The sequence below is a fragment of the Sinocyclocheilus anshuiensis genome, unplaced genomic scaffold, assembly GCF_001515605.1.
Source record: "Sinocyclocheilus anshuiensis isolate Anshui unplaced genomic scaffold, SAMN03320099.WGS_v1.1 scaffold2925, whole genome shotgun sequence".
Lineage (NCBI taxonomy): Eukaryota > Metazoa > Chordata > Actinopteri > Cypriniformes > Cyprinidae > Sinocyclocheilus > Sinocyclocheilus anshuiensis.
This window is the reverse complement of record NW_015539170.1, coordinates 151,058-175,449: the sequence shown is the minus strand read 5'-3', so window position 1 is coordinate 175,449 and position 24,392 is coordinate 151,058. Positions and strand designations below refer to the sequence as shown.

The 24,392-nt window shown below is 43.0% G+C and overlaps 1 protein-coding gene across 3 annotated transcripts in view; it reads left to right on the top strand.

Annotated features, from left to right (window-relative positions):
* LOC107683818 (histone-lysine N-methyltransferase 2A-like) overlaps positions 1-24,300 on the top strand; it is a 33,820-nt gene extending 9,520 nt beyond the window's left edge. For 2 of the 3 annotated variants that reach the window (XM_016479857.1, XM_016479860.1), the window contains exons 2-35: positions 1,635-1,704; positions 1,873-5,183; positions 5,272-5,449; positions 5,531-5,756; positions 5,838-5,899; positions 5,981-6,457; positions 6,618-6,688; positions 6,947-7,183; positions 7,258-7,404; positions 8,145-8,240; positions 8,323-8,443; positions 8,529-8,642; positions 9,290-9,474; positions 9,558-9,731; positions 9,908-10,018; positions 10,116-10,189; positions 10,955-11,157; positions 11,340-11,440; positions 11,546-11,683; positions 11,836-11,994; positions 12,090-12,207; positions 12,295-12,373; positions 12,454-12,614; positions 12,694-12,846; positions 12,942-17,424; positions 17,509-17,577; positions 17,661-17,737; positions 17,830-17,997; positions 18,365-18,439; positions 18,538-18,712; positions 19,936-20,043; positions 20,124-20,207; positions 20,310-20,439; positions 20,536-24,300. In XM_016479857.1, the coding sequence (XP_016335343.1) occupies positions 1,635-1,704; positions 1,873-5,183; positions 5,272-5,449; positions 5,531-5,756; positions 5,838-5,899; positions 5,981-6,457; positions 6,618-6,688; positions 6,947-7,183; positions 7,258-7,404; positions 8,145-8,240; positions 8,323-8,443; positions 8,529-8,642; positions 9,290-9,474; positions 9,558-9,731; positions 9,908-10,018; positions 10,116-10,189; positions 10,955-11,157; positions 11,340-11,440; positions 11,546-11,683; positions 11,836-11,994; positions 12,090-12,207; positions 12,295-12,373; positions 12,454-12,614; positions 12,694-12,846; positions 12,942-17,424; positions 17,509-17,577; positions 17,661-17,737; positions 17,830-17,997; positions 18,365-18,439; positions 18,538-18,712; positions 19,936-20,043; positions 20,124-20,207; positions 20,310-20,439; positions 20,536-20,811 (12,411 nt within the window). In that variant the 3' untranslated portion in view covers positions 20,812-24,300. The remainder of the gene's footprint in view (positions 1-1,634; positions 1,705-1,872; positions 5,184-5,271; positions 5,450-5,530; positions 5,757-5,837; positions 5,900-5,980; positions 6,458-6,617; positions 6,689-6,946; positions 7,184-7,257; positions 7,405-8,144; positions 8,241-8,322; positions 8,444-8,528; positions 8,643-9,289; positions 9,475-9,557; positions 9,732-9,907; positions 10,019-10,115; positions 10,190-10,954; positions 11,158-11,339; positions 11,441-11,545; positions 11,684-11,835; positions 11,995-12,089; positions 12,208-12,294; positions 12,374-12,453; positions 12,615-12,693; positions 12,847-12,941; positions 17,425-17,508; positions 17,578-17,660; positions 17,738-17,829; positions 17,998-18,364; positions 18,440-18,537; positions 18,713-19,935; positions 20,044-20,123; positions 20,208-20,309; positions 20,440-20,535) is intronic. The other variant, XM_016479858.1, reaches the window with a different exon arrangement.
* Positions 24,301-24,392: the final 92 nt, after the last annotated feature.

Here is a 24,392-nt window from a genome sequence, read left to right as displayed (position 1 = left end):
GTAAAATGGCCAAACTTACACATTTCAAACATGTTTTGTAATGCTCCTTCCCATTTCATTCTGCTCTGTCTAGCTGTTTTTGAATTCAAATAAAGCATCTGATTTAAATTCCCTCCTTTTTGTCCAATACAGGTCTCCCTTAAGATGAAAAACTTGATTATTTGATCTTAAAAACGTAATTTTGCGCATCTCTACTTCAGAACTCATAGTTGCAGGGAATTCCTTTTGATGCACTCCCAGTTTCAGTTAGGTCCATAAAATCCTTTTAAATGCTCTGTGGAAATGGCCTCTACACACACAACACACACACACACACACACGATTAGAGTACGCTTTCTCTCAGTGTGTCCTCGTGAGTACAACTTAATTCACACCAAGGACATTTCAATGACTGAGACATTTTTATCACAACATAAAACAGCGTGCCCAGCTGCAGAGCAGACAGTAATTACAGTAATCATCTGCACTGTAAGCCTGTTGAAAAATCTGATAAATGTGGGAAATGTGGCTGACTTAAAGGGATATGGAGCGTTTAAGTTGACTCAAAAATGGATTTGGAATTATGGCTTACCTAAAATGTTGTGACAGAATTAGATCAGGAAGGCGAAAGCTCAAATGGGCCATGTAATCAGCATTCCTCCCTGTATCCCTCATGTCAGGTGTGAGATAAGCACAGGTTCTATCATAAAAGCCTGGAGCTTTATAAAATCCTATCATAGGACGTCTGCAAAGCTTAGTCTGTTTGATTGACGGAGGTGGAGCAGTTGTCAGGCGATGCGGCCATTGCAACAGATGTCCTCAGTGAGATCAGCGCTGATGTCATGCAGCCTAGCGACAGCATCTGCTAAGGATACCTGAGTGGAATTGGCGGAACTGGTCATCTCAGTAGGAGGTGCCATCACAGATGAGTTTGTTACTTTCTCAAGTTGTAGGTAGAGCACAGAAATTGGTTCGCCTACTTTTGAGTGATTAAAAGTCTGTTGTTTTGGGCAAGTAGCCAAGCTGCCAGGCTGAAAATCGAAAATTTAGGGTACACTCAAATCTTGCATAATGAACTGTTTGCATTCAGGTTTTCTGCAGTTGCCTGTTTTAGTTCCATGCTGTCTTTTAATTCATTAGGGTTACTGAGCCTGTTTTGTTGCTGATGATGACAGGGTCATATAATGCATTATTGCATTTTCTTATTAAAAAAGGTCATGTTAGGGCTACACTGGATGTTGTTTTGAACAGATGTTGATTAAATGAATGAAATGTGATACCTGAACCAGGGGGTATGACAATTAGATATTAAAATAATTCAAATAACAGGATGGGAACATATTGCCTTGGTCTTGTCAAATGTGTTTTCATCTATGAATTCACTATGGATAGACAGCTAATGTTCTTTTTTACCTCAACACTTGAGTCCAGAGCTGTCAGCAACTGTTCCGTGGTTTCAGGATGAGAATTGCTAACACTGAGTGGTCAGCATTTTCTTAGTCATGAGATGGTGTAGCAGAACTGAATGGCTCTTTTTGACAGTAGCCTGTTTGATTTTGTGGATGCTCATTTAGAAAAAAAAGAAATCTCTTAAGGTTAGATCACACTGAACCACTGAGTTAATTGAATCTCTCTCTCTTTTTTAATTTCTTTAGGAGGAATTTGGAGGCTTTAGCACAGTCAGTGACAACAGAAGAATCCATAGCCTAGGAAGGACGTCAATAGGTAGAGTATATTTTACATCTCTAATCCTGTCTTTCTCCAAATGTGTTGTAAAATAATTGTAAAACAATTGTAAAAAAAAACTTTGACCTTTTTAAGATCTAACTTGCTCTTTTTTTAAACATGAAGAAATGTAGAGCTTATTAATGTAGTGCTTTCTCTTTCTGTCAGGTTCTATCTCACCAGAAAAGAAACCCAGAGGACGTCCTCCTAGGGCTCTAGCTGTGCAGAGAGTTGGCACTGATATTGAGACAGCCCCTTTGCCTCTCGCCACAGCTCCTACAGAGAAGGTAAAACGACCACCAGGGAGGCCTCCTGGCACTGGAGAACAAAAAAGAAGAGGCCGCCCTCCTGCTTCTGCCAGCCAGAGGAGCTGGCAACAGAGCGGCCATGCACTCCCTGAAGAGGATGGGGATGCAAAACAGCAGTGCAGCTCCAGTCCCACACACCACAAGGACGGTGTGGAGGACGAAGACAAGGAGAAAAGGCAAACTCTGCTTGGTTCTGGGCACCATCAGGGATCTGAGGCTAAGCTTCACAAAATCAGCCGGGAGTCCAAGGTGACCAAACTGAAAAGATTGCAGGATGTCAAATTGAGCCCACTGAAGTCTAAGCTGAAGGCCATTGTGAGGGAGAGTGTCCCAGTTCCTGGTGTGCGAAGACGGGGGCGGGGCAGGCCACCTTCTGCCGAGCGCCTCAAAGCTGAAGCTGCTGCCGCTGCTGCTAACGCCTCCTCGGCCCAGGAGATGACCACCATGGCACCTGGGACTGCCAAACATAAGGCCTTCAGGGTTCGTGCCCAAACTCCACAATATCTCAAGCTTAGGGCTTCTCATCCTGCTGATGAATGCACTAGCCCAGATCCCCATGACTCCCCTACAGTCAACCCAATGACCCCAAATAAATACGGGAGGCCGTTAGGGTTACGTCAGAGCCCTCGCCATATCAAACCTGTGCGGGTCGTCCCTCCCTCCAAACGCACTGATGCCACTATTGCAAAGCAGCTGCTGCAGCGGGCAAAGAAGGGGGCCCAGAAAAAGAAGCTATTGGAAAAAGAAGCTATTGGCACCCTGGGAACTGCAGGTCTTGAGGGTGGGAAGCACAGGAGGCGAACGCAACTAACAAACATCAGGCAATTTATCATGCCTGTTGTGAGCACAGTGTCGTTGCGCATCATCAAGACTCCAAAGCGGTTTATTGAGGATGAGGGCAGTTTCAGCACTCCACCACCACACATGAAAATTGCTCGACTGGACTTTGCAGCATCTGCTCCAGCACCTCAACCCATAACACCCGCCCCAGCTCTTGTTTCCACAGCTCCCGTCACAAGTGGAACCACTGCCACACCCGGGGCAGGCCCAGCTGTAGACTCTCTCCCTCCTCCCCCACCTCCTGTCCCGACTGGCAGCGCCAACAACATTGCAGCCAGTCTCCTTAACAGCAGCTGCAATAATAGCACTAGCAACGGGAGATTCAGTAGCAGTGCAGCATCTTGTGGCTCCAGCGCTGTTTCGCAGCATTCCTCTCAGCTCTCTTCTGACGAGTCATCTCGTTCCAGCAGCCCTAGTCTTGATGACTCCTCCTGTGATTCCCAGGCCTCTGAGGGCACCCCGGCCCTCTCAGAAGAGGCAGATCATTCCCCTGCCTCTCAGGGAGAGACAGAGGCCAGCCTGCACCACGCCTCGCACCCACCATCCGAGCCGGAGCCAGACCATATAGTGTTGATGGAGCGCAGCAGTCGGGGTCGCAGAGGTCAGAGTCACAGGCGGGGTGCTTTAGTGGCCCGTGGTAGGGGCAGCCTGATTGGTGGAAGGAAACAGGCCATCATCAGCCCAGCCACAGGGGTTTCACAAGCTGGATCTCAACAAGCCTCTTCCACGGCATCGTCATCCTCTTCCCCACCACCTCCTCCTCTTCTCAGCCCTCCTCAGGGAGCTTCATCTAATGCACCTGAGCATCACTCCTCTCCATGGATGATGTCACATTCCATTGCCCCTTTTCTGCCCACCCCTCCAATACTCTCCAGCTCTCATGACAAACGTCGCTCCATACTACGAGAGCCCACTTTCCGCTGGAAGTCTTTGTCATGTGCTGAGAATAAGTACTTCTCCTCTGCCAAGTATGCAAAGGAGGGCCTTATCCGCAAGCCCACTTTTGACAACTTTCGTCCTCCTCCACTGACTGCTGAGGATGTGGGCCTCATGCCACCAGGACCTGGTGGAGGTGGCGTCGCACCAGGAGGATTCCCAGTGCAAGCTGGTGGTGCAGTTGGGACAGGTTCCAGACTTTTCTCCCCCCTGCATCATCATCCTCAGCACAATCACCACCAGCACCCCTCGTCGCGGTTTGAAACGCCACTCCAAAAGCGTAGCCCCTTACTACGTCCCCCTTTCTTCACTCCAAGTCCGGCTCATTCCCGCATCTTTGAGTCTGTCATCCTCCCATCCTCATCAGGGAGCAGCCCTGGCTCTCTGTCTCCCCTTCAGGTCTCACCAACATCAAACAAAAAGAGAAAGGGGTCTAGGTTCTCACGTGGGCAACCCAGGTCACACTCACACTCTATGACTACTAGAAGCAGTCAGTCAGGAGTTCAAACAGGGAAGGCCTCTGAACAATCCATGATTAGCGGTTCTGTTCCCATAAGCGTGACTGGGAATTCCAGTCCATTGCCTGGAGTTGCAGTCCGTCCACTTGCTGCCAGTGCCTTATCACAAGCTTCTTTCAGTGGCTTCCCCTCAGGCTCCATTGGCCTTACGAGCCACGGAGTTTCCGATGGGCGGCGAGCAGCAGGGGGTCTCAGAGTGAGTGGGAGTTCTGCTTCATCTTCACAGCTTTTCCCACGTTTTACCCCCAGTAATCAAGGATCAGGTGGGGGAACTGGAAAAGCAGGAAGGGAACAGAGCATCTCTGCTACTAGAGACACGGGTACAAAGGAGAAGGACAGGGACATGGAGAAGAATAGAGAGCGTGAAAAGGAGAACAAAAGAGATGGAAGGAAAGACTGGGATAAAAGAGGGAAGAGCCTTCCATCAGAGGCTTCCCCTAATTCTACATCCAGCCTCTTTCCAATGGAGGCCAGGGACATTGAAGAATCTCTCACCCAAAAAAGGACACCTGGTCGAAAGAAGTCAGTCACCGTTGACTCTGGTGCAGAGGCCTCCCCAAGTGACTCTGCAGCAGTTCAACCTGTTGGGGCCTTGTCCTCCAAGGGTCGTCTGGCCAAAAAAGGCAGACCTTCAGAGAAGAGTATTGAAGCGGAGAGAGTAGAGAGGGAGAAGGACAAGGAGAAATTGAGTGCTCCTACCCAAGCAGGGCAGATGGGAAAACCCCCTGCCACCACATCACTGGACTCCGTGTTAGATCATGCCGAGAAACAGCCAGTCACAGACAGGCGTGTCGCAAAACTGCTGAAAGAAGCTAAAGCTCAGCTCAATAGGATAGAGAAGAGAGAGGTACAACCTGGCGATCAACCCAAATTACCGGTATGTCCTGTCTTTTGCTGTCCCCTTTGGTTTGAAAGATGTTCCCAGGTTGTTTTTCCCAAATGCACAGTTTGTTTGTCTTGTGCAGGGTCAAGAGAGTGACTCTTCTGAGACGTCAGTCCGTGGTCCACGCATTAAGCATGTGTGTCGTCGTGCAGCTGTAGCTCTGGGTCGCAACCGTGCTGTGTTCCCAGATGATATGCCTACCCTTAGTGCCTTGCCATGGGAGGAGAGAGAAAAGATCTTGTCTTCCATGGGAAATGATGGTGAGAGAACATCTTAGAACTTGTTTGATTTTTTTGAACTTGTCATTGTTTTTAACCCTTTCTTTAATGGTGTTTGAATAGACAAATCATCAGTGGCAGGATCAGAGGAGGCGGAGCCACCCACGCCTCCTATTAAGCCAGTAACAAGGCAGAAAACGGTCCATGAGGCCCCACCCAGAAAGGGCCGGCGCTCTCGACGCTGCGGGCAATGTCCAGGCTGCCAAGTCCCAAATGACTGTGGGATCTGCACTAACTGCCTGGATAAGCCCAAATTTGGGGGACGCAATATTAAAAAGCAATGTTGCAAGTAAGTGTGAAATCTTTTTATTGTGGCTTTCAGAACTTTAAAAGTGTAATTGTCCCTAAAACTTTGTGCTTGTGTCATCAGAGTACGGAAGTGTCAGAACTTGCAGTGGATGCCGTCAAAGTTTCTTCAGAAGCAGGCAAAAGGTCAGTTTTCTGGGAACACCCTTTTTATAAGCCAGAGATGCTCTAATGTTTCAATTAATTGTCTATTTGCATCAACTACAGGTAAAAAGGACAGGAGGAGGAATAAATTGTCAGAAAAAAAGGATTCACATCACAAATCTCAGTGTTCTGAAGCAAGCCCCAAGCCAGCCCTTCCTCCAAAAGATGACCCTCCCCGTAAGAAAAGTGAAACTCCACTGCCTACGCAGGGAGAGGACAAACAAAAGCAGGCACAACCTTCTGCACCATCCTCACCAGCTTCCTCCCCAAAGGACCCTCCGCTCTCTAGTCCTTCTGATGACCCCAAACATTCTCAAACCCCTTTGAGCTCAACCTTTCGAAAGAAACTGAAGCAGCAGCTCAGTTCTTCACCCACCCCTGTACACACTGCCCCATCTTCCCCACCAGCACAGTCCCAGCAGTCCTTGCAACAGCAAAGCCAATTGCTAGCAAAAAAGGAAGGTCTTGCAAAGTCCCAGCCCACTGAGCCCAAGAAGAAATCTCAGCAACAAAGTCAGCCCAGTTCTGCCACAGACACAGGTAAGGAGATGTGGAAATGAACTGCATGTATGATTTACTGTTAACTTTACATAGGGGTGTCCAATCCTGCTCCTGCACAGCCACCTTCCAGCCTAGGACTAGACACTCCTGACTTAACGTAGCTTTAATGTTTTTGTTTTATGGTCATGTCATCTTTTAGCATCCGAAGCAAAGCTAAAGAAACAGACCACTCGATGTGTTCAACCACTCAAGCCTAAAACAAAAGAAAAGGTAAGCAGATGTTCCAGGCACTTTTGTATCATTTTATGCCATAAACATTTTTTTAATAAAAACAGGTTTGTCTTCTCTTTCTCTGGATAGTGGTTGATATTCTTTATGATGCTGATATTCCTGTGACTCATAGCACAAGCGATGGTCACAGGTTCAATTCCCAGGGGATGTACATACTGATAAAATATACCGTAAGTCACTTTGTAAAAGCATCTGCCATATGCAATGATGTAATGTAAATGTATTTTTTTTTTACAGTTGAAACAGATACCCAAACCTGACAGCAGTACTTTAAACTCCCAGAGCACTCCTTCGACTGAGGGCGCCGCCAAGCAGAAAGCGCCCTGCGATGGAGTGCATCGAATCAGAGTAGATTTTAAGGAGGACTATGACATTGAGAATGTGTGGGACATGGGTGGACTCAGCATTCTCACCTCTGTGCCAGTCACCCCGCAGGTGGTGTGCTTTCTCTGTGCCAGCAGCGGTAATGTAGAGGTGGGCTATATTTTGTTTATAATTCCTGAAACCCAAAAATGATGGCATGTGTTCTTATGACTTGTCGTCTTCAGTTTGTTTTCTGCCAGGTGTGCTGTGAACCCTTCCACCTCTTCTGCTTGGGGGAGACAGAACGCCCCCATGAGGAACAGTGGGAGAACTGGTGTTGTCGCCGATGCCGCTTTTGTCACGTCTGTGGCCTGCAGTATCAGAAAACCAAAGTAAGACTTTATTCAGTTGCATTTGTGTCACAATAGATCAGAGACACTTCATATTCAATAATTGTATGCAGAAAATGGTAATTTTTTTTTAAACAAGTGAGACTAATAGAAGAATTACTATGCAAGTAACTCAATGGCAGGTATTTTTCATGTTTCAGGGTTTTCTCCTAAAGAATTAAAGACCGTCGAGGACACTTTGATTTAGTATTTCAGAGTCTCTGATCATAGGAATAGTGAAATGCTTCCAACAGTAACAGAACTGAGAGTGTTGGAACAGAGGGAGGAAAGTTTTAAAACCTTCAGATTTAATGGGAACTAGTATATTATGAGACAGATTCATGTAATTATTCCTAAAAAGCTTGTTTATTTCACACAATGCTAAGTCATATGACCATCAGATCTAAAAGGATGGGATGCGATCTGATGTAATGGTTAAAGATAAATGGAAAAGTTTAATATTCAAAGCATGAGTCAGCTTGTATCACAAATGATGAATATCCTCATTTGGTATGTGCTAGTGAAAAATACCTCCTTATGAAAGGCAAATACTTGTCAGCTCTCTGGAATTATTGTTTCCTCTTGGTACACTTAATAACCGACTAAGCAACTTCCAAGTTTGGGCTTATTTCTTTTTAAAAGCCCTAGCCGCCCCCCCAAAACCTTCAGAAATGACAAACGCTTAATACCCAGATGGAATCAAAATTAAAAATTGCTTTTTTTTTTTTTTTTTAATCATCTAGCAGCTACTGGAGTGTGACAAGTGCCGAAATAGCTATCACCCTGAGTGCCTGGGACCCAACCACCCTACCAGACCCACCAAGAAGAAAAGAGTCTGGGTACACTCTCAATCTTAGATGTCTGTAACATCTGTGGTATTTTTGCTGCATTCTCCCATGATTATTTTTCCTTCTGCCACAGATTTGTAACAAGTGTGTGCGCTGTAAGAGCTGTGGAGCCACCAAACCAGGGAAAGCCTGGGATGCTCATTGGTCACATGATTTCTCTTTGTGTCATGACTGTGCCAAACTCTTAGCTAAAGGTCAGTGCAGTTCATTCTGGATGTTTATTTTATGCCTTTAAACTTGAACTAAACTGTGTAATTAATGTTCCCCCCCCCTTCCCAGGCAATGTCTGCCCATTCTGTAATAAGTGCAATGATGACGATGACTGTGATGGCAAAATGATGAAGTGCAGGAAGTGTGATCTCTGGGTCCATGCCAAATGTGAAAGTTTAACAGGTGAGTTACCAGTTTTTCTCCATATTTCTTATTTGTCATGTGACTTTACAGGGCACCATGAGATCAAACTAACAGTCCAGCTCACAAAATAACAAAACCAACTAATATTTGGTTGATTTAAATTGCAGAAACTTTGCTTAAATGTACACCACTGTTCAAATGTTTGGGGTCTGTAAACATTTTTTTTGTGGAAAAAAATTCAGAGAATCCTGAAAAAAAAAAGTATCATGTTTCCACAAAAGTATTAAGCAGTATGACTGTTTTCAACACTGATAATAGTGTTTTTTCAAAGCAGAATATTAGCATGATTTCTGAAGGATCATGTGACACTGAAGACTGGAGTGATGGGTGCTGAAAATTCAGCTTTGCCATCACAGAAATAAATGTTAAAATATATTAAAATAGAAAAGTTATTTGAAAGTGTAAAGTCCTCATAATATTACTGTTTTTACTGTAGTTTTGATCAAATAAGTGCAGTCTTGTTGAGACTTTAAAAACATATAAAGTCTTACCGATCATAGACTTTTGTATGGTTGTGCAAGTCTTTAGTTAAGATCTGAAGAAAGCATTCTACAGTGTGGATGTTTCTTTAATACTGCACTCCAGTCCAAACATAATCTTTGCTTCTTTTATTCTTTTTTCTTTAGATGATATGTATGAGCTATTGTCTAACCTGCCTGAGACTATGGCCTACACCTGCGCAAACTGCACTGAGCCCCATTCTGCTGAGTGGCGCACTGTCTTGGAGAAAGAAATTCAGAAGTCCATGCAGCAAGTTCTCACTGCCCTGCTCCACTCCCGCACATCCACTCACCTGCTTCGCTACAGACAGGTGAGTTGCCATCTGCAGCCCTAGAAGTTCCCACCAGCTTTATTTTCACTACGTAACCTATTGATCGATCTTCTTTGTCTTAGGTGGTTATGAAGCCACCTGAGCTGAACCCAGAGACAGAAGAAAGCCTTCCCTCACGCCGCTCCCCAGAGGGCCCTGACCCCCCTGTGCTGACGGAGGTCTCTCCACCAAATGATTCACCGATCGATTTGGAGTCTGTGGAGAAGAAAATGGATTCTGGACGCTATAAATCTGTGGTAAGAGGTTTTGAGAATCTCCTTTGAATCAGTTTAAAGTAAAAAAGGTAGCTTTTATGTTTCTATTCTTCTTTGAAAGATTACCTGCCGTGTTTTGAGCCACTAATGCAGCAGGGTTCAGATGCCGGTCACATGCTTGTGAGAGCCAGGTGTCATTTTCTGCTTCTCTCTTTCAGCTGGAGTTCAGTGATGACATTGTGAAAATCATCCAGACAGCCTTCAATTCAGATGGAGGTCAGCTAGAGAGCAGGAAGGCCAACAGCATGCTCAAGTCCTTTTTTATTCGGGTGAGAAAAAGCTGTTGGACACACAGTTCTGACAATAGAATGTCTTGCAGTCCTTCATCATTATTGATAATTGCTCTGTCGCTGTTATTTGTTAAAGCAAATGGAGCGGACTTTTCCATGGTACAAGGTGAAGGAGTCCAAATTCTGGGAGACGCGCAAAGTCTCTCCTAAGTGAGTCTTTCCCATGTCTATCAAATGCTTTAAGTTGTTTGTATTTGAATTCTTTTGTCTGAAACAATTTTCAGAACTAAATTAAGGAGCTATGTTTAGTTTGATAGTGAATAGTAGGGCCAGTTAAGCTAGTATATGAGCATTGAGAACAAACTCACCACGGAGTGTCTGTCTATTCTTTGCTCTCCTCTAGAGCAGAAATATCACCTTTCCATAGGGAATGCAGGCTGTATGGTTTAGTTCCATTGTTTGAGGTCGACAGGCAGTGTCACATTTCACATGGGTGCTTTGACAAGTCGTGTGGTTGGCATTTGGGTTGCTTGTTTGTATACTTCATTTGTTACCATGAATTATTAACAGCAGTGAAGCAAGTTTTTTTTGTGTGTGTGCATGCATGCCTGACATTGAATACTGTCTCTTTAAAGAGAAAACACAAATATTTATATTATTTCCCTTTGGAGTTATGGCTATCAGCTTATGAACTTTGTCATTGGCACCTTATTTCTGAATGAGCCTACAATACCGTTCCAAAGTTTGGAGCTCAGGAAGCTTTTTTTTTTAATTATTATTATTTTCAGAGAATGTAATCTTTAATTCAAGAAGGATATATTAAACTTAAAACCTAAAAGTGACACAAGTTGGTAAAGACATTTTACAAAATGTTACAAAAGATGATAAAAAGATGCAGTTCTTATAATGCTGTAAACAAACACTAATGTTATATAACAAAGACATGGCTAACAAAGTAGTCTTGTATCTTTGCAGTAGTGGACTGCTTCCCAATGCTGTGTTGCCCCCTTCTTTGGATCACAACTATGCCCAGTGGCAGGAGAGGGAGGAGATAGCCAGGACTGAGAAACCTGTGCTAATGAAAAAGATCATCCCGGCTCCCCATCCTAAAGCACCTGGTGAACCTGACTCACAGATTGCCCCCACACCACCACCTCCTCCACCCATGCTTATCCATGGTGAGAAAGTCGATTTAAAGCACTATGAATCTGATCATGTATAGGAAATACCGATATGGTACATTATGTGTCAGAGTTAATTACATTGTCTAAACCGAAAAAAGATATAGATAAAGTGTATAAAACGTGTATATAAGTTAAAGTGTACGTACGTTACACAGGAATATTTCTTTTGTGTTCAGACCACAGCCCTGAAGACAGCCCTGATATTCCCCCTCCTTCTGGTATAGGTGACAATAGACAATGTGCGCTTTGTCTGAATTATGGGGATGAGAACACAAATGTGAGTAATCACCCACAAAAAAGAATGCATTAGCATGTACTGTTGTGGATTTATGTTTCAATCATGTTCATTTTGTAAGACATTGTATGGTAATTTGTTTTCTAGGATTGTGGGAGACTGCTTTATATTGGCCAGAATGAGTGGACCCATGTGAACTGCGCACTTTGGTCATCCGAGGTGTTTGAAGATGTTGATGGTGCACTCAAAAATGTCCACATGGCAGTCAGGAGAGGCAAAAAGCTGGTACATGATTTAAGCCATGTGCTGTATTTGTTCATTAAATTACAGTGCCAGAATATGCATTTGTGTAATATGTTTGTTACCTAAAAAGAGACTATAGGCAACAAATCTTTCCCCCATCCAAAAATAGACTGCATTATGCTTTGTTTTCTCAGCAATGTGAAAATTGTCACAAACCCGGAGCCACGGTGAGTTGTTGTCTGACCTCCTGTACCAACAACTACCATTTCATGTGTGCACGTCAGCAGCAGTGTGCCTTTTTAGAGGACAAGAAGGTTTATTGTCAGCATCATAGAGATCTCATAAAGGGCGAGGTAAGGAATGATACATGCAAGCAACTAATGCACTAATGATTACATGTTTGTTATGAAGTGTTGGATTTATTGTAAATAATTAACCTTCTTTAAAGGTGGTGCCAGATTCAGGCTTTGAAGTTACTCGGAGGGTCCTTGTGGACTTTGAGGGAATAAGTCTGAGAAGAAAGTTTGTTAATGGGCTTGAACAAGATAACATTCACATGATGATAGGTCTGTATGTCTTTGCAAGGTGTTTGCGGTTCATGAGGAATAAACTACTGTACATCAAAATTAAATACCACTTTATTTTTGGTACAGGGTCTATGACCATTGACTGTCTTGGTATGCTAACTGAACTGTCTGATTGTGAGAGGAAGCTATTTCCTGTGGGATACCAGTAAGTCTTTGAAATCATAGAGTTGTATTTCAATAAACATAAGATGTGAAATGGAATAACCACTTGATGTATTTACACAGATGCTCAAGGGTCTATTGGAGCACTCTAGATGCCCGCAAGCGCTGTGTCTATAAATGTAGAATTTTAGTGTGCCGCCCCTCTATGACTGAAACTATCAATAACAACACAGCAGCTCAAGAAGAAAACCACACAATTGCTCATAGTCCTTCACCTGTTTCAGGTAAATAGATTTAGATTTGTTATTTTCATTCCAAAATTTTATTGGAATTTTAAAAACTAACCATTATTAAACATTTCAGCTGAGGTGGATGCTGCGTTGATTGGACCCACAGATTCCACAAAACCATCAAATGTGCCTTCCACACCAAAACCAAGGGTTTATTTTAGGAACAGACACCCAAGCTACCCTCCATGTCATCGTTCTCCCTCAACCAGACCACTTCCCTCCCCAGGTAAGAGTTATATGCATTTAAATGCTTATATTTTATATTGCTTATATTTGAAAGCTTTGTTAATATTATTCAATGTGTGTTTTTTCCCCCATTAGATGGTTTTAGTAGTTCAGCCCATGAAATTGTGACTGTGGGTGACCCTCTGCTGAGCTCTACTCTACGAAGCATTGGATCTCGTCGACACAGCACTTCGTCCATCTCTGCTCAACAACCTAGGCAAAAGGTTTCCTCTCCTCAACAGGGAGGCACAGTATCCATTCAGACGGGCAATTCATCTGCCCCATCCCTGTCCTTAACCACAAAGGAAACTTTAACCAGGGACACAGACAAAGGAAGAGCACCATCTGGAGAGAGATCTCACAATCGAGAGGCAAATTCATTGAACGCTGGGGCACAGCGTCGACTCAGTTTTGGTTTCACTGAAAGAATAGAAGCAACCAAAAAGCAGGCAGATGGTGAGAGTTTGAAGTCATCGCAACCAGTTAGCATAAGTCAGGTGTCACCACCTCTTGGAACTGCGGTATTAACAGGACATCAAAGAGGAAGTGGCAGTTTAAAAACCGAGAAAGGGAAACAAGCCACAAAAGATACTGACCTACCAGCCGGAGCCACTTTTATTTCCAGTCATCCACTTGCCACGCTTCCTAAGGACAAAGCTAATCCAGTCAAGGAAGCAAATGTGACATCAGTGGCTGTATCAAAAGACACAGGAAAGACTGGGTCTCCACAACCAGTTTACAGCAAAAGTAGGAAATCTCACGACTTTGCGTCTGGTCCAGCTGCAGCAGCAGCAATGAAGCCTCTCTGGTCATCTGGTGCCAAGGTGGGAGAGGAGGACATAAAGCGTGGCTTTCAGGCAAGTGCTGCAGTCACTGCTAGTCATGGAACCTCTAGCACCAAAGAAAAACACTCCAAAGTCAAAATGAATGTGAGCAGGGATGTTTCAAAAGAAAGAAAAGAGACTGCTCAAAACCAAAACCCAGTTCTTAACAGCAACTCTAAAAGCAGTAATGTCAAAACACAAGGTCAGGGTCCACCTCCTCACAACAGTAGCAATAAAGCCACAGCACTCAGCAGCAACACGGAGTCTAGCACAGTGGAAGTTAATAAATTTAATCAGAAGGAAATGGAGAAGCCAGTAAAGTCCAAAGAGAGATTTAGCTTAGAGAAAAAGCATAGTTCCGCCATTGATGCTATTCAGCTGAAAGCAGGGTCTGAAAGATGTATTAGGCCATCACAGGTACACCCTAAATCAAGTAAGGAAGTTACTCCAGTGGTGAAGAAACACAATGAGAGGCTGCCTCTAATGTCTCAGAAAATGGATCCTAATGGAACCAAAGCTGTCAGCATGCCCCTTAACACAAACACATACAGTTCTGTCACCCCTAGCAGCCAGGGCCCCCAAAGAAGGTCCTCTCGAGCGATGGTTTTATCCCCATCTGCAAGCTCTGAAAGCTCAGAATCAGACAGCCACATTCACCCAGATGATTCTGAGGAGCACCTCATGGACCACCAGTGTGCCGATGATGGGGAGGACCATAATTTAGAGGATGAAGGCAGTGTCGATAAGCACCACGAGGAGGATAGTGATGGTTCGGCAGGTTCAGCAAAGCGCAGATACCCAAGGCGGAGTGCCCGTGCTAGATCAAACATGTTCTTTGGGCTAACCCCATTCTATGGTGTGCGATCATATGGGGAGGAAGACATACCCTTCTACAGAACTGGTGAAATCTCCATGAAAAAGCGCACTGGGAGCAGCAAGCGTTCAGCTGAAGGACAAGTTGATGGGGCAGATGATATGAGCACATCTTCTTCAGCAGACAGTGGAGAGGATGAAGAAGGAGGAATTGGTTCAAATAAGGACACATATTATTACAACTTTACACGCACTATAATAAACCCAAACTCTGGTCTTCCACCTATTGCGGGTATTGATCAGTGTTTGGGAAGAGGGTCGCAGATCCCCAGGTTCTTGAGGGACCAGGCAGAGGAGCAAGATGATGACAGTGATGAGGTGTCAACAGCAACCAAGAATTTGGAGCTGCAACAAATTGGCCAGCTGGATGGCGTGGATGACGGTTCTGAGAGTGATGTTAGTATAAGCACCAGCAGCACAACCACTGCTACTACTTCGTCAACACACAAAATTTCAACAAAAAGAAAAGGTAGAGAAAGCAGGACAGAGAAAATAAGCATCGACTCAGGGAAGGAGACAGAAAATACCCCAAGTGGGAACAGTCGTGACAGTCGTAAAAATCAAAAAGATAACTGTCTTCCATTAGGGAGTGTGAAAACACAAGGACAAGACCCCCTTGAAACTCAATTGTCACTCACCACAGATCTCCTCAAGTCTGACTCTGATAACAACAACAGTGATGACTGTGGTAACATCCTAACCTCTGATATTATGGAGTTTGTACTCAATACCCCTTCAATGCAGGCTCTGGGACAGCAGACTGAAGCTCCTTCTGCTGAACCATTCTCTTTAGATGAGAGTTACGGGGTGGATGTTAACCAAAGAAAGGACATGCTTTTTGAAGATTTCACTCAGCCACTGGCCAGTGCTGAACCTGTTGAGAGTGGAGTGAACACCTCCATTGCTGTTGAAGAGTCATATGGTCTTCCCCTTGAGCTGCCCTCTGACCTCTCTGTGCTGACAACTCGAAGTCCCACTGTAAATAATCAAAATCACGGCTCGCTGATCTCTGAAACCTCTGACCGCACCATGTTGGCTCTGGCCACAGAGGAATCAGGAGTTGAGAAAAGCGGGAAGAAACCAAGAACACGGTCCACAGTATCCAGCAAAAGCCCACAGGACAGATGTGCCGATTCCCAGGTTCCAGAAGGTCACATGACTCCAGAACACTTCATTCCTGCACGCATTGATGGTGACCATATCACGAGTCCTGGAGTAGCACCTGTGGGAGAGACAGGGAACCAAGATCTGACAAGGAATAGTAGCACGCCAGGTCTTCCCAGCCCACCCACTTTACCTCTCCAGAGTCAGAAGTTCATCCCTGCTGCCACTGTTAGTACAGGTCCTGCTCCGATTGCAAGCTCTGCTGTTCAAGCTACCGCCTCTCAATTGAAGCCTGGCCCAGAGAAACTGATAGTCCTAAACCAGCATCTGCAGCCACTCTATGTATTGCAAACCCTTCCCAATGGTGTAACCCAAAAGATCCAGATTGCACCATCTGTTAGTGCAACAGGTGTCATGAACACTAGTGCCCCTGTCTTGACAGGCCTCAGTGGTAGCATCTCCACCTCTCAGTCCATTTTTCCTGCTGGCGGCAAAGGTTTAGTGCCTGTTTCTCATCACCCACAAATCCATGCGTTCACAGGCACCACTCAGACAGGTTTCCAGCCAGTAATTCCTAGTACCACGTCAGGCCTTCTCATAGGAGTCACCTCCCACGATCCCCAGATTGGTGTGACAGAGGCAGGAAATAGGCATGATCATGCCTCTGGTGTTGCAATGGTATCTAGTCCTTCATCCATCACCCCAGCTCCAACTATGCTCCCCTCAGGACATGGCAAGAAACGCCTAATTTCTCGTCTTCAGAACAATAAGAGCAAAAAACAGGCTCGTCCAAAGACCCAACCCACACTTGCTCCTTCTGATGTTGGGCCCAATATGACCCTCATAAACTTGTCACCTTCACAAATTGCTGCTGGAATTCCTGCTCAGACTGGCCTGATGGAACTGGGCACTATAACTGCAACTGCAACACCTCATCGAAAGATTCCAAACATTATAAAACGGCCAAAGCAAGGGGTGATGTACTTGGAGCCTACTCTCCTTCCACAGCCCATGCCCATTTCAACCACAACTCAGCCTGGCATGTTGAGACATGATTCCTCGACTCACCTGCTCCCATGCACTGTGTCAGGGTTCAACCCCAGTCAGTCCATTTTGAATGTGGTGTCGGTGCCTTCCACTGCACCTGGAAACTTTTTGGGAGCGAGCTCTGTATCGCTGAGCACCCCAGGCCTCATAAGTTCAACTGAGATCACAGGATCTATAAGTAACCTTCTTATCAAAGCCAACCCTCACAACCTGGGCCTTCCAGAACAACAGATGGTTCTCCATTCAGGAACCCCCATGATGTCTCATCTTGCTAATCCTGCCCAGACATCCATTGCCAGAAGCATCTGTGTGTTTCCCCCAAACCAAAGCATAAGCATGTCTGTCAATCAGCAGGTGGAGAAAGAGGGCAGCATTCATCTCCAGCACCCAGTCAGTCGAGTCCTGGCAGATAAAACCCTTGACCCAAATGTCAGTTCAGCTGGTCAAGTGGCTCTTGCCCCTAATCCCATCGCTCAAAATCTGAACAAAAGTCATGTTGTTGGTGTCCTCACTCAGAGTTCACGAACTTCTCCCAGTTCTCGGCCACCACATCAGCAACAGTCCTCAAAGTTACCTGCTGGAGTGGCATCCACAGCCATTGGGAAGGGAAAGCAAAAGGCCAAAAGACCTCGACCATGCCCAGATAAGAGCCGTGGAAAGAAACACAAAGGACTCCACTCAGATACACCAACTGTTGACGCATCTGCAATTCAGTTATCATATTTACCAGGGTAAGAGCCTGACATTTATAAAGCATATTGCTTATTGTTGGAATAAAAATGTTTAAACATGCTAAAAAATTATGTTTATTGTAGGGACCGGGAACTTTCATCGCCTGAGCCAATGGATACAGGGCAGTCAAATGAAACGGGTTCAAAAACCAGGTAAACAATTATAAAGATCAATCACAACTTTTCAGTTTACTTAGTTGTATCTGACCTATTAAAACTTTTTTTTCCCTTCACAGTGACTCTAAGACAGCCGATTCTTCTTCTCTTAAACGTAAAACCATGGACACTCATGATAAGAAGCCAAAGACTGCAGGTGGGTAAAATGTTAGGCCTGACTGTCCATCTCTCAGTTGAATGTTGTAGTGATAGTTTTTTTTTTTTTTTTTTGTGACATTTGTTTTGCAGGACTGCCTAGCAAGGGTGATGGGAAAGGATCTAATGCATTTTCAGTGGAAACACCTGATCAGAGGGACAGTGGCAGAGACTCCTCTCTGGACTACAAGCCCAAGAAAGGGCTCATATTTGAAATCTGCAGTGATGACGGATTTCAGATTCGCTGTGAAAGTATTGAGGGTAAGTGAGATCTAGATAATAAAGTGTAATGCAGAGTTATAGACTCAGTAATAGATGTTTTTTTTTGCAGGACTGCCTAGCAAGGGTGATGGGAAAGGATCTAATGCATTTTCAGTGGAAACACCTGATCAGAGGGACAGTGGCAGAGACTCCTCTCTGGACTACAAGCCCAAGAAAGGGCTCATATTTGAAATCTGCAGTGATGACGGATTTCAGATTCGCTGTGAAAGTATTGAGGGTAAGTGAGATCTAGATAATAAAGTGTAATGCAGAGTTATAGACTCAGTAAGGAGTATGATGTTCTTTTGTTTGGTAATTACAGTCAGTCTTCTGTGAAATTAATTTCCTGTTTCCTGTTTCTTTTCAGAGGCCTGGAAGTCCCTGACAGATAAAGTGCAAGAAGCCCGGTCCAATGCTAGACTCAAGGCACTTTCATTTGATGGTATAGACATATTAGAGCGTTTATTTTAATCCTTGCACATAATTGTTTTATGACTTTAGCAAGCACATCTTGTATTTCACATTGTCTTTCTCTTTCAGGAGTAAATGGGTTGAAGATGCTCGGTGTGGTTCACGATGCTGTAGTGTTTCTACTTGAGCAGCTATATGGAGCCAGGCATTGCCGAAACTACAGATTCCGTTTCCACAAACCTGAGGAATCAGAAGATCCTCCTGTCAACCCTCATGGATCTGCCCGTGCTGAGGTGTACCACAGGTGTGTGTCATGGCCAGGCTGGTCGGTGTTCATTTTGGCAATACCTAGGGCTGGACGATATGGCCAAAATTTATATCACGATATATTTCTTAATTTCGGTCGATACGATATAATTCCGATATCGATATGAACACTATTAAAAAAGCCTCATAAAAACAGCCAAGAACGGCCACAACAGATGTCTGTACCTACAAACTTAAGAAAAATTAATTTGCCAACTCTATGAAACCTACTCCTATAAAACTATATAATATTTTAGGAAAAAAATGGCGCAAATAAATAAATGTTCATGGAAAATGTAAATTTAAATACAGAAATACAATGCCATTTTGAATATTGCGTTGCCATTTTGAATATTGCATTTTAAATTGAATTTCGCTACCTATATGCTTCCATATGGAGTAGGCCTAATGATGCTGAAAATTTAGCTTTGATCACATGAATAAATTACATTTTAAAATATATTCAAATAGAAAGCAGTTATTTTAAATAGTAAAAATATTTCAAAATGTTACTGCTTTTGGTGCATTTTGGATCAAATAAATGCAGGCTTGGTGAGCAGAAGATAATTCTTTAAGAAACATTAAAAATCTTGCAGTTCAAAAACCTTTGACTGGTAGTGTAGGCTGATTATTCTTATAGATTGAAACGTGCATTAACCAGGATAACGAGTATGAAACATGCTCCGAGTTGCTTCAGAAAACAAAAAAAATAGAGCAACAACAAAAGCATGTTGCTGGAAATGGGTTTATTATTGAAAATGCAAACTGATTGTCTGCCAGCAGGAGGCGCTGTGAGAGCGGTGGAACTAACGGTTTCTCCAGTAATGGCTGTAAACAAAGCAGCTCCGCTCATGAACGCTACTTTATCAGATAAAAATGCCATCTAAACTATTCTGAAGACAGTCGATTCCCTTCAGAGATACATTCATATAAAACAAAATTTGATTTTGAAACGTGCAGTGCTCATGTTTATTCAACGAAGTCAAACGCCACAAATAAATCAATGTATGGGAAACTGGTAATGTATATCGAAATATCAGAAATGTGTTTAAAAATCGTATCACCGTTATTGAAAAAAATTATATCGCGATAAATATTGATATTGAAATATTGTCCAGCCCTAGCAATACCTGAAAATCTTAAACCCTTCTACAATGGTGAATTCAAAGTTATGTTTGTGAACACTCTAATTGACTTTTATCGGCTTGATTACATTTTTAGGCGATCAGTTTTGGACATGTTTAATTTCCTGGCCTCCAAACACCGTCAGCCTCCTGTATATAACCCCCGGGAGGAAGATGAGGAGGAGATGCTGCAGAAGTCTGCTCGGTGAGTAACCTTACTTATCCTATTCTGACCTCCTTTACATTTGTGGATTAAAACATCACAACACCTGTTTTTTTTCACAGACGGGCTACCAGCATGGACTTGCCACTGCCTATGAGGTTTAGGCACCTAAAGAAAGCATCCAGGGAAGCTGTGGGTGTCTACAGGTATAAACACTTTCTATTCAAACCAAAAATGGTTGGATTGAGGAATGAAAAGCATGCATCTTTGTTGCATACCATCATTTGCATCCTGTATATCGCTTGCAGATCAGCCGTACATGGCAGAGGTCTGTTCTGCAGGAAAAACATTGACGCTGGAGAGATGGTGATCGAGTATTCTGGCAATGTCATTCGCTCTGTCCTCACTGACAAGCGGGAGAAATACTATGACAGCAAGGTAGAAATCGAATGCTTAGTCTATCAGTGCAATTAATTTAAAACACCAACAACACTGATATTCCTCATGGATTTGTCTTTTTTTGTTTTTACTTAGGGCATTGGCTGCTACATGTTTCGTATCGATGACTACGAGGTTGTGGATGCCACCATGCATGGTAATGCAGCTCGATTCATTAACCACTCATGTGAGCCCAACTGCTACTCCCGCGTGGTCAGTGTTGACAGTCAGAAGCACATTGTCATTTTCGCCACACGCAGAATCTATAAAGGCGAGGAGCTCACGTACGATTACAAGTTCCCCTTCGAAGAACCAGGAAATAAGCTGCCTTGCAACTGCGGGGCAAAGAAGTGTCGCAAGTTCCTCAATTGAAAGCAAACTCACAAGATAATACTGTCAGTGAATGCTATCAAGAGTGTATTCTTGCCAGGGAAGAGACATTTTAAATGTGTTTTTTTCTGTTTTTACTGAAGCAGGCTCAGGTTATCAGAAGGTTAATGGTATTGTGCCTCTTAAGTTGTTTGATTTTTAGAAAAGACAATTGAGCAGAGTCGCAATGGAGAAGATTGCCCTTGTGTCCCCTTTATTAATGCCCAATTTAAGAGATTAGTGCCCCTCATTCTTAACTTTTGTATCAGATCTTTTATTTTACTGTTTTGTTTTTGTTTCATTTTTTTAAAGAAGGATATTGTGAAAAGTTTTAAATTTGTAATAAGTCGAGTCTGGCCTGCCCTTATTTACTGAGTGTGACAAATTACTGAAAAATTGCCACATCGTTCCATTCTACACCAAAGTGCAATTTCGGAAGGGAAGGATTTACTGTTTTTAGATTGACGATACATAATCCTTTTTTTTAGCCTGACCTGTTTAGACATCTCTCCCTTTTTGAATGTACATCGAAGCCTTCAGAGCATCCATGGTCGTCCTTGCCAAGCTGGGCCTGATTCTCTGTATGGAAAACACTGTAAATATCTCATAGGAGAGGTGATGTGGGGAAACACTAGGGGGAGCAGTGGTCCCAGGAATAGATTTGAAGAAAAATGGTAAATGTTCTTTTTTGTCAATGGTAGGAAGAAATGTGTTATGAAGAGTAGGCAAGGAAGAGCTTATGAGATGTGTGGCTGGCAGGTTGAGATCCTGGTGGACTGACCAATGGACCAGAGCCATTTCTGAGGTCTGGGGGGGAATAACATACTTTTATTTACTATCCGTTTTTATAGTAATTCAGAGAGAAAGTAGCTTAATTGTGTAGTATTGCATAATTTGCATGTTGTTACAAAATCTCATAGGATTTTAGTGAGTCCAGATGCTATTACCAGTTTATTTATTGTCTCACCATTAGGGAGTTTTTTTTTTTTTACTCTCTAGGCCCGTATTTGTGTATAAAATGATAAGATTATGTTTTTGAGGCAATTTAAGAACTATTTTTGTTGTCTCATGTCACTGACAGAAATATCATTCGTTGAATAATGTAAATAATATGTATATTTTTCTATACAAATGACTAAAAAAAGCACTCATTGGTGAATAGCACTTAATGGTATTTATATTTTTAATAATACATTGTATTTATTTTATCAACATTTTTGTAGGAAAGAATAGATATAGAACACTAATGCTTTGTCCAGACATTTTTATAGCACTGTCTCAAGATTTTTATTTTTTTTTGTAGCCCAAATGTTTCTTTCTATTCCAAAGATTGAAGCAGTTACTGTTCCCACAGAGTGCGGTCCACCAGTGGCTCTCATTGCCAACCCAGGTCAAGCATGGACATTTCAAATATCATTTCAAATAGGTGTGTAGGTTTAGTGAGCTTTTCTAAGTGCAGATCGATTTGATGCGACTCTCCTTTTTTTAGTGCCAGCCTTAAAATCACATGCAAGAGCAGCCCATCTTCCCTTAAAAGTCCCTCTTTGCGTTTTCTAAACTTGGAGGAAAGATGCATGAAATCCTTCTCTAGCATTCTAGCAACTGACAAGTCCCAAAGTTTATTCCATATATTTTGTTATATCAAAATATTTTCTTAGAGATTGGTGTAATGCAAGGAATCGCCACAGAGGCTATCCCGTGTAAAACTACTTGTAAAGCACTATATATATGGAGGAGGAGAGGGCGGAGGGCTCTTGTTTCCTCACGGTCTTGTACACTGAAGATCAGTCTTCTTCCCAGTCTTCTTCAACACATGTTGCCTTGGCACTGCATGGATGCTCCAGCCAGCCATTCAGTCAATGCACATTATTTGCTCGTATCATCTCTTCGTTTTGTAATTGTCGACACTCCCCACACCTGTTCCCATCTGGGCCCTTTTCAGAGCTTGAGTGTTGTTTGACCCCTATTTGAATGAGGCTAAGACAGATGTGGCTTTATTACTTTTGTGGATGTTCTGTGGATTGTTCTTCCATGGTTCTTCCGTCTTTCAGATCAGAAGTTTGGTGCCTTCTCTGTCAATTTCTCTGGTTGTTATTTTAATTTTTGGATGTTAGGGGTTAGAACTTGTTCGGACAGTCAGCTGAGGAGCTCCAGACTATGGAGAAACGTTCAAAGCTGTTTTAAACTAGGGCACAAACAGATTCCACTTGAAATTTGACTCTTGTTTTATTTTTTATGTAAAGTTACGATGCTTTTTAAAGGGATGCTGTAGCATGAGAATGGCTTGGGATCTGTACATACCTCTAGACGAAGCTGCTTTGTGCGATAGTGGCTTCCTTAGCGAGCCACTTTCAAGGCCAGTTCCTCTGTGTCTCATTGCCTTGTAAATTTAACTCTAAAACAATTGTTTTTTGTTTTGTTTTTTTTCCCTTGGCCACTGCAGACCCCCTCCAGCCCTCACTGTACCTAGGCTGCAATAATTTTGACTTTTCCCAGCATTTCACTTTTGGCTGGCACTGAAGATCAGAGTTCTGTACGTTTCCTCACATTGAACATTTTTTTGGCTGCTGCCTCATATTTGTATACGTGTTTATACTGATCAGAATTTGCGGTTTAGCCATCTTTTTCAGGGATTCTTGGGGGTCTCGCCCAACTTTCCTCTCGCCCTGGCACCCCTGTGGAACAGGACGTGCTGAACTCTGCAGCTAGGCCGTTGTTGAATGTATTCTAGAATTTTGTTTTGTTTTGTTTTTTATTTTAATTTTCCAACATGAAAGGCTGGGAAGATACGGGACAGCTTTTTATTGCATAAAATAGGAGGATTATACAGCAGGGTTCTACAGAAACTATTGCTCAGTCTAACGAAATAAGATTTTTTATTTTATTAATATATTTTTTTTGTAATGCAGTTACTAATCCTAAGGGTTTTGTAATAGACTCCTGCACAGACATCAATACAACGTCAGATGCTCCATAAACTGGTATAACAGCGCTCGGTCAGTGTTTCAGAAGCAGACACGGTCTGTCGTTTTCCTGGACTTTACTCTTCCACACCAAGCAAGTGGTATCACACCTTCTCCTGTAATTATAATCAACAGTATATATGTATACACATTATACATGGATATATTTAAACTAAACGTGTATGAATAGTAACTTGTGCTTCAATATCTACACAATATACGGAATGGACAGACAAACTTAGTAACAGTAGCAAACAGCAGCTTCATAATGGTTAATTGCAATGTTCAGTGTATAACCTATAATGGTTTTGTGTTACAGATAAACTTTAGAGTAACTAATGTGCATCATTTTAATATCAAGATCAAGTACCAGTTTTCCTGTGCCTGTGAATGTTCCTTCAATGGAGCATTGCAGTTTTTTTTTCTTTTAATTTGTTCATTTGTTTTAACTTTTTTTTTTTTTTTCGGAAAGGAGCGGTATTTATATTATGAAACGTGTTCATGTAAAATGTGGTTGTAAACTTTTTGAGCATTGATAATTTGTTTGCTTTTGATGGTGTAGTCGGCTTTATTTTACTCTGTACATTTTTAACAGTTTGTGGACATCAGGAAAAAATGTCC